At 39.0% G+C, this 13615-nt stretch overlaps 3 protein-coding genes across 3 annotated transcripts; all 3 read right to left on the reverse strand.

Moving 5' to 3' along the window:
• Window positions 1-1074: 1074 nt before the first annotated feature.
• On the reverse strand, window positions 1075-2737 carry LOC115528751 (olfactory receptor 6P1-like). Its single transcript, XM_030337051.1, has 2 exons — window positions 2701-2737; window positions 1075-2276 (listed from the first exon to the last, which is right to left on the reverse strand). Exon 2 carries the CDS (start codon window positions 2202-2204, stop codon window positions 1245-1247), a length of 960 nt encoding a protein of 319 aa, XP_030192911.1. The 5' UTR covers window positions 2205-2276; window positions 2701-2737; the 3' UTR covers window positions 1075-1244.
• A 3733-nt stretch (window positions 2738-6470) lies between these two features.
• Window positions 6471-7457, reverse strand: LOC115561085 (olfactory receptor 52K1-like). Its single transcript, XM_030380884.1, has one exon. The coding sequence runs from the start codon at window positions 7455-7457 to the stop codon at window positions 6471-6473; it is 987 nt and encodes a 328-aa protein (XP_030236744.1).
• A 3357-nt stretch (window positions 7458-10814) lies between these two features.
• Window positions 10815-11795, reverse strand: LOC115561086 (olfactory receptor 52K1-like). Its single transcript, XM_030380885.1, has one exon. The coding sequence runs from the start codon at window positions 11790-11792 to the stop codon at window positions 10815-10817; it is 978 nt and encodes a 325-aa protein (XP_030236745.1). The 5' UTR covers window positions 11793-11795.
• Window positions 11796-13615: the final 1820 nt, after the last annotated feature.

Below are 13615 nucleotides of genomic sequence, written 5' to 3' on the forward strand. Positions count from 1 at the left end.
CACGAGGTGCAATGCCAAACACCATAGTCGTTGGCGGGAATTCAAACATAGTTTCTAACTTGCTATGGTTATTGAATCAGCTCATGACAGCTAATGTCAGGGTGAAAAAGCGTAGGTTTAGAATCGACAAGATATTACATTTATTTGAAAGCTTGAAAGCTAGCTAAGTTTTGGATCTCACTGGTCCAGCTCATGTAGCCTATCCGAAGAGCGGCATCACACAGCACGTCCATACATCATAAAACACAAAGGCACGTCGAGAAAAGTAAGTTAGCTCTAAAAATGTGACAATTTATCATGTGTTCGTGACTGAGCGAGAAAGTTATTTAGTACAAAAGATAAAGCTGGACGTGTATTTTTGAGTATTCATGATGGTTTGTCATCATCTAGGGGGAAGATATATTATTACAACCTGTGGCATAGTACAACAAAATATAAACTGTGCAATAGTGACCAACTTTTACATAGGCCTATCTGGCTAACTGACTGGTTTGTCAGCGCGAGCTGGTCGGTTGGCCAGATATATTAAAAGTTAGTCTTCCAGATCGAACACCCTAGCTGTTCTAAAATCACTGCAAATTGCTGCCTAAAGTGTCCTATTGCGATTATTAAACGGTTAATATGGACTACCTAGTAAGATTTGACGAAATAAAAACACACCAACATAAAATGCGGTAATTTATTGATTACAATTCGATAGAAAATATATTTGTTTACACCAAGAAATATATTTGCCTCAAGGCGGAAAAGTGGTTACCAAGCAACACAGGCTGTCATACATTGTGATAGGGGACGCATGAATGAAATGTGTTTTTACAAAGGCTTTGTGCCAAACCGAACCAAGGACCGGAGCTGTCCGTTTTATAATCTTAAACCTATTGTTCAAATCACTACCTTTCAATGAAGGTCCTGAACGCCTATTTTTGTTTGTGTTTTTGTATAGGCCTACGTCTTCATAGACGATGATTGATTATTTTTTAGTGTTTCGATAGTCTACATTTTAATTGTTTATTAAAAATGCACATAAAGTGTATCCCTGAATACTTCTATTGGGAAACACTTTTTAACGTCCTATGCTGCATTGGACCTTCAACATTACAATTCAACAATAAAAAACTTGCACTGTGAAGAGAAATGACATTGACGTAACTATAAACTAGGCGTAGGCCTACTTTATATATTGATATATATTTATAATACAATATATATAAAAAGGTACATTTAACATTGACACATTTTACATTTCAAAACAAGTTAACGGTCGCTTTCCTTTTATTCAACCTCTTTTTTAAAGTCTCCTTGATTTCCTTGGTTTTAAAGCAGTATATTACGGGATTGACCGCAGCCGGCAGTACACTATACATCATTATCACTATGATACGAACCGGATCACTAAAAGTAAACCCAACGTTATTCGCTAGGTACACAAAACACCTTGGCATATAATACAAACACGTGATAAAAAGTTGCGGCGTACACGTGGACAGAGCTTTGGTTCTCCCATCGGAGCTGGACATCTTGACCACCGCGACAATGATGAAGACATATGAGAAAAAGATAAAGGCCAGCGGCAGCAGTAGGCTAATCATCGCGAGGATAAATGCGACTATCTGTACGGCACGTGCGCTTTCGCACGCGAGCCGGGTAATGGTTATATGGTCGCAGTAGCACAGCTGGATTTCGTTGGGACCACAGTATAATAAGGTGAGCGCATGGCAAACCACTCCCACCATCCAGGCGATGGGCACGAACCAGGAGATGGCGCAAAGCGCCGTGATGGTGGTGTTGGTGATGAACCGCGGGTAGTGGAACGGTGCGCATATCGCCACGAAACGATCCAGGGCCATAACCATCAAGATAAAGGAATGAGTTGCGCCTAAGAAATGAACAAAGTACATCTGCGTGAAGCATCCGTAATACGAAATCAAACCGTTATCAAACCAATATTTGGATATGATCTTGGGTAGAATGACAGTCCCATAGACCAGATCAGTGAAAGCCAGATGGCAAAATATGAGATACGTGGGCTTGTGAAGAGAGCGCTCCAAGCTAACGATGGTTATGATAAGGATGTTTCCAGCAACAATAAAGGCGTAAATTAAGAAGAGTAGTGCGGACACGGGTCCCTCATTCTCTGCAAGGAGCCCAGGGAATCCGAGGATATAAAAGTTGTTTATCCTTGTAGCATTACTGTGGCTCATCATCAGCTGATCGTGAGCAGCTCGCAGAACCACAGTGGGATATCATCAATATTGAGTCCACCATCAACGATATATCTGGAAGAAAAACACATTTCACATTTATTTTTAGAAATGAATGTTTTTGACACATTTATCCGAGAAGGAAATAAAAATACCGTGGGGAAGTTAATGTTTGTGTGTGTGTGTGTGTGTGTGTGTGTGTGTGTGTGTGTGTGTGTGTGTGTGTGTGTGTGTGTTTGTGTGTTTGTGTGTGTGTGTGTGTGTGTGTGTGTGTGTGTGTGTGTGTGTGTGTGTGTGGCGCGTGTGTGTAATTTGAAACCTTAATATATATTCACCCACACCACACTCTTGGGTTCATTTTTTTGATACACAACCCATAATTCAATTCAATTACATTGTATTTGTATAGCCCTTAATAACCGGTACAGTCTGAAAGGGCTTAACAGGCCAAATATTTATGACTGATGGCATGGTGGTGCAGGTTTAAAGTGTATCTTACCCTGTGCAGTCCTGATGGCCTTTCAAGGTCTTGCTGCAAAGGTTTTCTGCAGTTCACATCCTATCCTCCTTGTTCTTATAGAGCCATAGGCTCCAACAGGAATCCCATTGGGCTTTGGCTGTGGATCATCATATCATGATGGCATCTGTTTGTGGAATTGATAAGTGAGTCTCTCAGTTTATTTTCAAGGGTGTAAAAACTCATGTTCAACAATTTATAATCAATATAATCACAAAACACTATGATAACAATTGATCTTGTTTCTTACGGTGATATGTTACAATGATGTTGATTTAATTTAACATTGCAAGCAGTTCCAACTTCATTATGTTTTACATTATTTTAAGTAAATTATTAAACTTTTATTTAAAAATAAATAACAATGCAGGTAATTTGTTGTTATGATTGGTGAGGTATGTTTAATCCAGTTTGTGAGAATACAAGCAATAGGTAAAGCAATTTGTTCGGTTTATAATGTTTTTGATGCAGTGTGACTTCACTTAGCTTGGAATAGCAATAATTCTTTACCTTATTGTCTTGAAGGCTCCAGTCAAGCTGTTATATTATGTGTACTAATTGTGAGATAATACCTGGACAAAAAACTGAACACAGGGGTTTGTTAACATTTGTCAATGTCTTTATTTTGGAAGTCACATTGTGAGATTATTTCAGATCAACCCTCAGAGCTACATTGTGGGAAAAAGAGCTTAAGAATGAGGGAGCGGGCATACGTGGGTCTGGGAGACAGTATACTATGTCAATTGGAAGAGTGTGTGTGTGTGTGTGTGTGTGTGTGTGTGTGTGTGTGTGTGTGTGTGTGTGTGTGTGTGTGTGTGTGTGTGTGTGTGTGTGTGTGTTTGTGTGTGTGTGTGTGTGTGCACAAGAGTGTGAAAGTGAATATGAGTGTCTGCAAGAGAGTGATAATCGATATGAGTGTGATTGCAGGGTCCTACGTTGAATTTTGTTCAAAAATATTTTACTTTCCAATAGGCTTAGCCACGATGCCAAAGAGAGAGTTACTTAAGATAGCGTAAAATACAATTATCTCTGAGTCAATAGATTTTGGTGCAGTGTGGTCTATTGGCCGGTGGATGGACGGTACTTTGTAGACCTACGATAGCCGATTATAGACAGTCCCCTGGATAATAATGGACTGGCTAACACCGAAGAAGAGCAAACTGATAACAATTTTGTTCTTTCATTTCCAGGTCCAGGACTAGACAATTCTTATCTGTTCAATGGACCAGGCAGTCCAATATTGTTGAGGCGAGTGATGGTAAGTAAACAAGTGGATCCAGTTTGCTTTTGCATCCAAGGGAAAAAAGCCTAATCTATAACCGAGACCACCCTATTTTATTGTAGGAGCACCTGTTAATAGCCTTTCTCAAATTGGCAGGAGCATCGTCTTTTCCCAAAGGGCTCCCCCACTTCATTGTAATGACCTCCATAATTTGACTGCACTTCTAGTCCAGGGGTCTCATTTATAAAACTGTGTGGGATCGTAAAAGTGTACGTACGCCCAAAAGCCAAGTTTTACGTGCAACAAAAAATACTCAGACATATAAAACCCTGCGTACGCACACCTCTAAGCAATCTTTGCTTTATAAATCACAGATTGCCTACAAGTGTGCGCTGTTGAATCAGCTTCACGTTCCGCCCTGTACACGCCTCTTTTTAACCATAAATGGTCAATGCAAACGACCTCATGAATGCGATCTGCATATAAACAGACTCAGATGCAAGTATTATGTCTTGTCGGAAACAATGGCAGAAGGACTGAGAAAAGCAAAAAAGCGAAATTTCACCAAGGTTAAAGCGGAGACACTTTTTAAGTGAACTGCGTTATTTCTCAGTTATAACTCCAGAAACATCTCCTTAGAATCTAAATGAAAATTCTCTATATTTAATCCCGTCACTCCATACCACTGACGGCGCAACTGCATGGAATAAAGGATCTGTCCAACATGTGTCAATAATATAATATTTTTATGTGACACTGTAAACACATAATCAAATGTCAATTAAATCCCAAGTGTGGAAAACCAAGCCACATACTCCTCATCACAATCGTTATATTATTGTCCGCTCCTCTTGATGCTTTTCATGACAAATCAGGCATTAAAAAGGGGTTATGTTCAAGAACATTTTACGTGGGTGAATACAAACTGATTATCCAAGGTGTTCTCGGTCAGTCTTATTACCGTAACCCTATAAATACAGCGGTGAGCCCCGTGCGTAATGCTGCACCATGGCACTGCTGGCAATGCTGGAGGACCATATATATGGCAGGGTTCGGAGGGAGAGGGTCTTCAGGGACCATAACGATTTATTGGTACATAAAATGATGTACCTTTATGTCAGACCACTTATTTTTTAATTCTGGGATTGTGCGCTCCGTGCCACTGACAGAGTTCACTGCTGCAGCAACATGTTGCCACTCACTCTGCTTTTTGTTTTTAGTGATGATCCCAATCCCGTGAACGCCGAACAAAATGCTTCAGGTTGTTTTTATTTTGTGTTGTGTTAGTAATATGTAAATGAATCCACAAGCAGTATAAAGCTGAATTATAGTAAATTATACATTTTTTATACATTTTGTCTCTTCTTTATAGAATTAACTAATATTATACCCTGGTTATTACATCCTCTAGTATAAGATCCTAACAGTTAGGTCGATGCCTCACCTTATTTATAAAAATTAGAGCTGTCAAGCGATTAAAATATTTAATCGTGATTAATCGCATTAATGTCATAGTTAACTCACAATTAATCGCGATTAATCGCAAATTATTTTTCTATGCTAAATATCCCTTGATTTTTTTGTCCCATAATTCTTCTCATTTTAATTCTCTTATCAACATGGTGAATTGCATCGGCTTGCCTTGTGCAAATTATTTTTTATTGATAACAACATTGGCATATACTGATCAAAACAGGACGATACAAAAAAAGAGCCTATAGTGCAATTAAACGATTGCTTTGAACAACTGTCATTTGAACATAACAGTCAGGCTACTGCTTCTTTGTTTTGAGCCAAAAAAAAAAAAAAAAAATGTTTTTTTTTTTTTTTCTATAAAATAATTACGTTAATCGCGCGATACATTTTTTAACGCCGTTAAATTTGGTTTGCGTTAAAGCCGTTAATAACGCGTTTAACTGACAGCTCTAATAAAAATGCATCCCATATTTGAATACCGTGTTTTCTGTGAGTGAATTTTGTTAGCATAAGCATGGGGGGTGTAGATGTTTCCGTGTTCCACTCAAACCCTTATGTGCTGCAGTTCACCTGAAGGCATCCCTGACAATATTCATATTTTATAAATCATAAAACGGTTTACGCCTTTACAGCTAGAAATGTTGCTGGTCGGTGAATCTAAACTATAAAAAAAATTGTTCTACAAAGAAATGTGCTATATTCCACGTCAATTTACATTTACCTTATTGGGAGTGTGTTGTTCTAAAGTGTTATTGGAATTAGGCCTAAGAAAAACATACATTCAAGGATACTTGAATGTATTTATAGAATTAGTATACTATATAAAGATGTTTATATATAACCAAATTGTTTGAAACACTAATGTATACACAAATGTTATTCTTTATATGCTAGATAAAATACAGTTATGCAGTGAAACACGTACAAAATTATTGCAATTACCTAAATATTACAAAAATAAACAGTCTGTATTTGTATTTACATTGTAAAGGTTTGTGCTTGTATGCCAAGTGGAATTTGAATTATTGGACATTTTACATTAAATACCACTGCTTTATTTTTGGCTTGGATTTTCAACCCTCACACCAATTCTTGTGTTTTTCAACCTCTTTATCATATTATCCTTAATATCCTTCGTCTTTAAACAATAAATGATCGGATTTACAGCAGCCGGACCGAGACTGTACAACAATACCAGGGAAATCTTGAAATTGATACCGAATGAAAACCCTACCAAACTTGAGATATAGACAAAACAGCGGGGCAGGTAATACAGACAGGTTATGAAGATCTGTGGCGTGCACGTGGATAGGGCTTTGTAGCGCCCTTCCCTCGTTCTGGCCAGTTTCAAAACTGCCACAATGATAATAGAAAAGTATGAAAAAATAATGAACGCCAGGGGAAGCAACAGACTGAACATGGCATTGCCCACGGCTACAGACATGGCAAACTTCACCTCCTCCTTTCCACAGCCGAGGCTGCTGATGGATATGAAGTCACAATAGCACTGAATGATGACATTTGAAGCGCAGTACGAAAAGTTGAGCGCTTGGGTCATAACTCCTGACATTCTAAGAAATGTGAGGGCCCAAGACAACAAACACACAATGGAAATATTCTTGGTGGTAATCAGGGCGGGGTAGCGCAGCGGGACGCAGATTGCGATGAAGCGATCGAGGGCCATGATCAGCAGAATGATGGAGTGGATGGCTCCTAAAGAGTGGACAAAGTACATCTGAGTGAAGCAGGCGCTAAATGGTATGATTCTGTCATCCAGCCAATATCTGGATATCATCTTGGGGAGCGTCACCGTTCCAAACAACAGGTCGTTCATGGCCAGATGGCAGAAGATTAAATAGGTGGGCTTGTGGAGACTCCTCTCACAGCACACAAACACCAAAATTAAGAGATTTCCTCCGATAATGATCAAGTACAGGACAAAGAGGAAGGCTGCCACCAGGCCATCATATTTAGGGTTGAGTCCTGGGAAGCCAAGGATTATAAATTCTGTTATTTGGACCGTCGTGTTGCTGGTATTCATTATAATAGTAAAAAATGTAAGACTGGAAAAAACAGTCAAAAGGAACCTTCAATGACAATTAAGACAATTGGAATTGCATGATACTTAAGATCCAGGACTGACATGCATGCTCTCGATGTGGGATCTTGCTGAAATATAGTGGACATTAATATATTATTTTCATCATTATCCCAGAGGATTTGCTGGCTAGGTGAGAGAGCCTTATTGGATAAAGTTCCTCCCCTTGGAGCACATGCCCAATCATGTGGTTTGACATCATCCGCCTGACTCTGAGGAGGACTTGCTACAGAGTGTGCAGAGAGTGTTGTGTTGGTTATGGAGACAATTCTTACTACTTCCTGACATGGGTTAATGGCAGGGAAAGTTGTAAATTCCCGTGATTTGATAAGATTACCTTTATTCAGCACATCCAGATGGGAAATGTCGGATACAGACATGTTCCCTTTCAGATGTTCTGTCTTGCAACAAAATCCCTTCCTGATGCAGTAAAAAATAAATACAAATAATACATATGTATATCTATCACACTATAATAAACATATACCTGCTTGGACGACCGTTTGGATTGATAGATGGACAAAGTGTTACTAAATATGGGTGCAGAGTTCACCAGATGTCAGGGAGGCAGGGTTATGAAACTGCTAATCTCTAGACAGACACAAAAAAAATACTTATATTTCCCTTACATTTGTAAGAATTGTTGGAGCTGCTATTATTGCTGTTAATTGCTGTTAATAACAACAGAAAATAATTCTGTTGTCTCTAGTCCGTTATTTCTACAAGCAGCTCTAGACAATATCACGATGCCTCGGAATTTTAAATAAATGATCAATATTATTGATCAAATGTGTATATCTACATAGCTACGTATGCTCTTCCACGGAGCCCGCCATGTTGCACCACCATGTTTCTGAAGTAGCCTGGAACTGACGAACTGCTCTCCATATTTAGGGCCCTCAGAGATTACTGTAATCCTATTATACACTAAAAAGGAGTGTACGATATACATTTGGGCAGAGCAAGCGGTAAAATGAATGGTACCTCACTGAAACCAATACTTTGAGATCATTTTCATTAACATCGTCATGCTAACAAATAACGATACTATCAGTAGCAACAAGGTTGATATATATAGATAATATATTGCCGATATAGCTCCCTATCAGTTGCAAAGTATCGAGGACACTGTGTTTGTTGTTAGGCTGCCGGGGCACTCATGCTCTGACAGCCTAACAGCTCTGTAATAACCACCATTAGACCTGTGTGTATCCCCAGAATAACCAGTCTTCCAGTTAATTTAATTATTATTGAAGTCCCTAAGTACTCAAACATCTCTAGTGATGGGAAAACCCCCTAATGGGACATTGATTCATATTTCAAGGGGCAAGTTATAAATCCTAAGGGGTTAACTGGTAATGCAGGCCCCAGGAATGCGGATGCCTATGAGCAACAATGACTTATCTAAGAAATGTTGTTCCATTAATATATTATGGTATTATATATAGTATATATCATGTGACTTAATTGTCGACCCACTCTCAGAAATTAGCTTGATTGGATCATATTTATAGTACAAGTATTGCAATGTTTATTATGGTTCATAGTTGTAGTAGCAGTAGTAGTAGAGTAACTAGTTATTGTAGCAGTATTAGCAGTAGCTACAGTTGCAGTAGCAAATGCAGTAATATTGGCAGCAGTAATAGCATTAGTGATACTAGAAGTGGCAAAAGTAGTGGTAGTCATAATTTCATACGGACACATTAAGTGCAATTCAACTCAGTGAAGTTATTAATAATGGGCGCACTCAAACGTTAACTGAGCACTTTGCGGGAACCAACTCCTGGTTAATTCGCTTGACGGGCCGTGGAACCAGGGTGAATGCTTATATTCATTCAATCGTATCGTTACCTTACAGATCACTGATAAGAGCTCATAACTCGTGAAAAGAATGTGATTTAAATCATCTACATGCTTCAGGTTATTTTTTTTGTATTGTGCTAGTAATATGTAAATTAATCCACAAGCTCTATAAAGCTGAATTATAGTTTTAATTATACATTTTTTATAATTTTTTTCATTTCTTTATAGAATTAAATAATATTATATCCTAGTTATTACATCCTCCGGTATAAGATCCTAACAGGTAGGTCGATGCCTAACCTTATTTATAAAAATGCAACCATATTTTAATAACGTGTTTTCTGTGAGTGTCTTTTGTTAGCATAAGCACAGGGGGGGGGGTGTAGATGTTTCCGTGTTCCACTCAAACCCTTATGTGCTGCAGTTCACCTGAAGGCATCCCTGAGCAAGAGGCCTTACCCTTTACCTGCTCATTTATAACATGCATCGTAAAAAGCGAATTTGATTAAAGAGACTATAAATTGACTAAATAGTAAATTTACAGAATATATTTGCAGTAGGCTTAACATGAAGCAAAATAGCTTCATGTTAACAAAGTCCTTGAATGTTTCTGGGCAGGGAATAAACTGGGTTGAGCTTCTACATTGGCGATGAGGATGCTTCTTTGCAGGTACGAGAATATGTTGAGTAAGGTTATTCATTGTTTTGTTGTGACTTAAAAGAAGGACAATCTACATAAAAAAAGGTTATGTATGTGGGTAAACATATGTTCATATTTTATGAATCATAAAAGGGGTTACGACTTAACAGCTAAAAATGTTGCTGGTAGTTGAAGTAGTACCCAATAAAAAAGGCATGTGCTATATTCCACGTCAATTTACATTGACCTTATTGGGAGTGGGTTATAAAATATTATTCGAATTAGGCCTAAGAAAAACAAATTTATTCAGGGAGTATACTTTATAAAATACTACACTATGGAAAACAAATGCTTCACCTAAAATGTCCACATATATGAAGTGTATACACTAATGTATACACAAATGCTGTTCCATATATACAAAAAAATACAGTAATGCAGTCAAACATGTATACAAAATTAAAAAGAACCCTGAAGAAGTCCCTGTTCAAAGCCTTTTGATCCTCAGGTGCTGGTGTTGTGCAGTCAACAATGGTATATCAAGTCAAAGTAGTGTAAAATCACCGCACTCTCTTGTATGCTGATAAGCTATATTTATATTATTATAATATTTTGTGAACGATGCGTTTCGCTGTTGCTTCATCAGGTTCACTTTTCCACAGCAAAACGCGTCGTTCACAAAATAATTCAGCTTATCAGCATATACCAGTGTGAGGTAATGTATACAAATAATTGCAATTATCTAAATATTTCAAAAATAAACAGACTGTATTTGTATTTACATTGTAAAGGTGTGTGCTTGTATGCCAAGTGGAAGTTGAATTATTGGACATTTTACATTAAGTACCACTGCTTTATTATTTGCTTGGCCTTTCAACCCTCACACCGATTCTTGTTTTTTTCAACCTTTTTGTCATATTTTCCTTAATATCCTTCGTCTTTAAACAATAAATGATCGGATTTACAGCAGCTGGACAGAGACTGTACAACAATACCAGGGAAATCTGGAAATCGATACCAAAAGAAAACCCTACGTAACTTGAGACATAGACAAAACAGCGGGGCAGGTAATACAGACAGGTTATGAAGATCTGTGGCGTGCACGTGGATAGGGCTTTGTATCGCCCTTCCCTCGTTCTGGCCAGTTTCAACACGGCCACAATGATAATAGAAAAGTATGAAAAAATAATGAACGCCAGGGGAAGCAACAGACTGAACATGGCATAGCCCACGGCGACAGACTTTGCAAACTTCACCTCCTCCTTTCCACAGCCGAGGCTGCTGATAGATATGAAGTCACAGTAGCACTGAATGATGACGTTTGAAGCGCAGTACGACAAGTTGAGCGCGTGGGTCATAACTCCTGACATACTGAGAAATGTGAGGGCCCAAGACAACAAACACACAATGGAAATATTCTTGGTGGTAATCAGGGCGGGGTAGCGCAGCGGGACGCAGATTGCGATGAAGCGATCGAGGGCCATGATCAGCAGAATGATGGAGTGGATGGCTCCTAAAGAGTGGACAAAGTACATCTGAGTGAAGCAGGCGCTAAATGGTATGATTCTGTCATCCAGCCAATATCTGGATATCATCTTGGGGAGCGTCACCGTTCCAAACAACAGGTCGTTCATGGCCAGATGGCAGAAGATTAAATAGGTGGGCTTGTGGAGACTCCTCTCACAGCACACAAACACCAAAATTAAGAGATTTCCTCCGATAATGATCAAGTACAGGACAAAGAGGACGGCTGCAACCAGGCCATCATATTTAGGGTTGAGTCCTGGGAAGCCAAGGATTATAAATTCTGTGACCGTCGTGTTGCTGGTATTCATTATAATAGTAATAGGATAGTAAAAAAATGTAATGCTGGAAAAAACGGTCAAAAGGGAACCTTGAATGACGGTTAAGAAGACAATTAGAAGATTCAGAATGCTCATCTCACTTTTTAGTATGGCATAATACTGAAGATCCAGGAGTGAGATGCATGCTCTGGATGTGAGATCTGGCTGAAATACAGTGGACTTTAATATATTATTTTCAGCATTATCCCAGAGGATTTGCTGATTAGGTGAGAGAACCTTTAGTGGATAAAGTTCCTCCCCTTAGAGCACATTCGCAATCATGTGGTTTGACATCATCCGCCTGACTCTGAGGAGGAGGATTGCTAACCTTCTACAGAGTGTATAGAGAGCTTTGTGATGGTTATGGGTACCATTGTTAAAGGACAATTCCGGTATTTAGCACATCGAGCCCCCTTTTGGTTGTTGACACCAAAATTTGGACTATTGGTCCTGTCTCGAGTATTTGGCTCATTTTGAATCGCCCCGGCCTGCTTCAGAATGGCTGGCTACGGGCATTCACATACCTGTCCTTAAAACAACCCTGAACGTTTGTTTTCCGAAATGAGCAACCTACCGAGTGGTTAGTGGTGTTCAATGATGTTCCAAATCAAGTATCGTAGCGAAATACAGTTTATGTCGGAAATAGGGTTGTTTACATTTGGCTGTAGTCTTTTCGCTCAGTTCTCTGTCTCAACAGTGGGGCTAGAACCAAGTGAAAAGACTACAACCAGCCCCCCTTTCTGTTTCCGGTCAACGAGCAATGAGTCTTCCAACAGAAATCCATGGATTTACAAAAGGCCAAATAAAGCACGACAGAAACTGTATTACGCTACAACACTTTATTCGGACATCAACGAACCCCACTTACCACTCTGTGATTTGCACATTTCTGAAAACTAAAGTTTAGGAGTGTTTTAAGGACAGGTTCGTGATTGCCTGTAGCCAGCCATTCTGAAGTAGGCAGGGACGATTCGAAATGAGCCAAATACCCAAGAAAAGACAAATAGTCAACATTTCGGTGTCAACCACTCTATTTCCTCCTAGACAACCTAGAAATGGAGCTCAGTGTACTAAATACCGGAATTGTCCTTCAATACTTCCTGACATGGGTTAATGGCAGGGAGATGACCTTTATTCAGCCCATCCAGATGGGAATGTGGGATACAGGGATGTTCCCTTTCAGATGTTCTGTCAGGGGAGCAGGGTTATGAAGCTGCTAGTATCTAGACAGACACAAGGAAATAGAGGGGTCACTACTTCTATTTCCCTTACATTTGTAAGAATTGTTGGAGCTGCTATTGTTGCTGTTATGTTTCGACATAATACTGTTGTCTCTAGTCTGTTCTAGACAAAAAGCTCTAGACAATATCACGATGCCTTGGAAATTTAAATAAATGATCATCGATGATCAAATGTTAATCAAATTATATATCTACATAGCTACATATGTATGCTCACTGAGCCCGCCATGTTGCACCACCATGTTTCTTAAGTAGCCCGGAACTGACCAACTGCTCTAGTCACAACACGTTTCCAACTCTCATAGATTATGAACGTTTTTGTTGGCAATACTCCGCAGTATTTAGGGCCCTCAGAAATTACTGTCATGCTATTATACACTAAAAAGAAGTGTACGATATACATTTGGTCCGAGCAAGCGGTAAAATGAATGGTACCCGACTGAAACCAATACTTTGAGATCATTTTCAGTAACATCGTCATGCTAACGATATTATCAACAACAAGGTTGATATAGATCTGTGTATAATATATTGCCTATGTAGCTCCCTGTTAGTTGCAAAGCATCAAGGACA

The sequence above is a fragment of the Gadus morhua genome, chromosome 16, assembly GCF_902167405.1.
Source record: "Gadus morhua chromosome 16, gadMor3.0, whole genome shotgun sequence".
Classification (NCBI taxonomy): Eukaryota; Metazoa; Chordata; class Actinopteri; order Gadiformes; family Gadidae; genus Gadus; species Gadus morhua.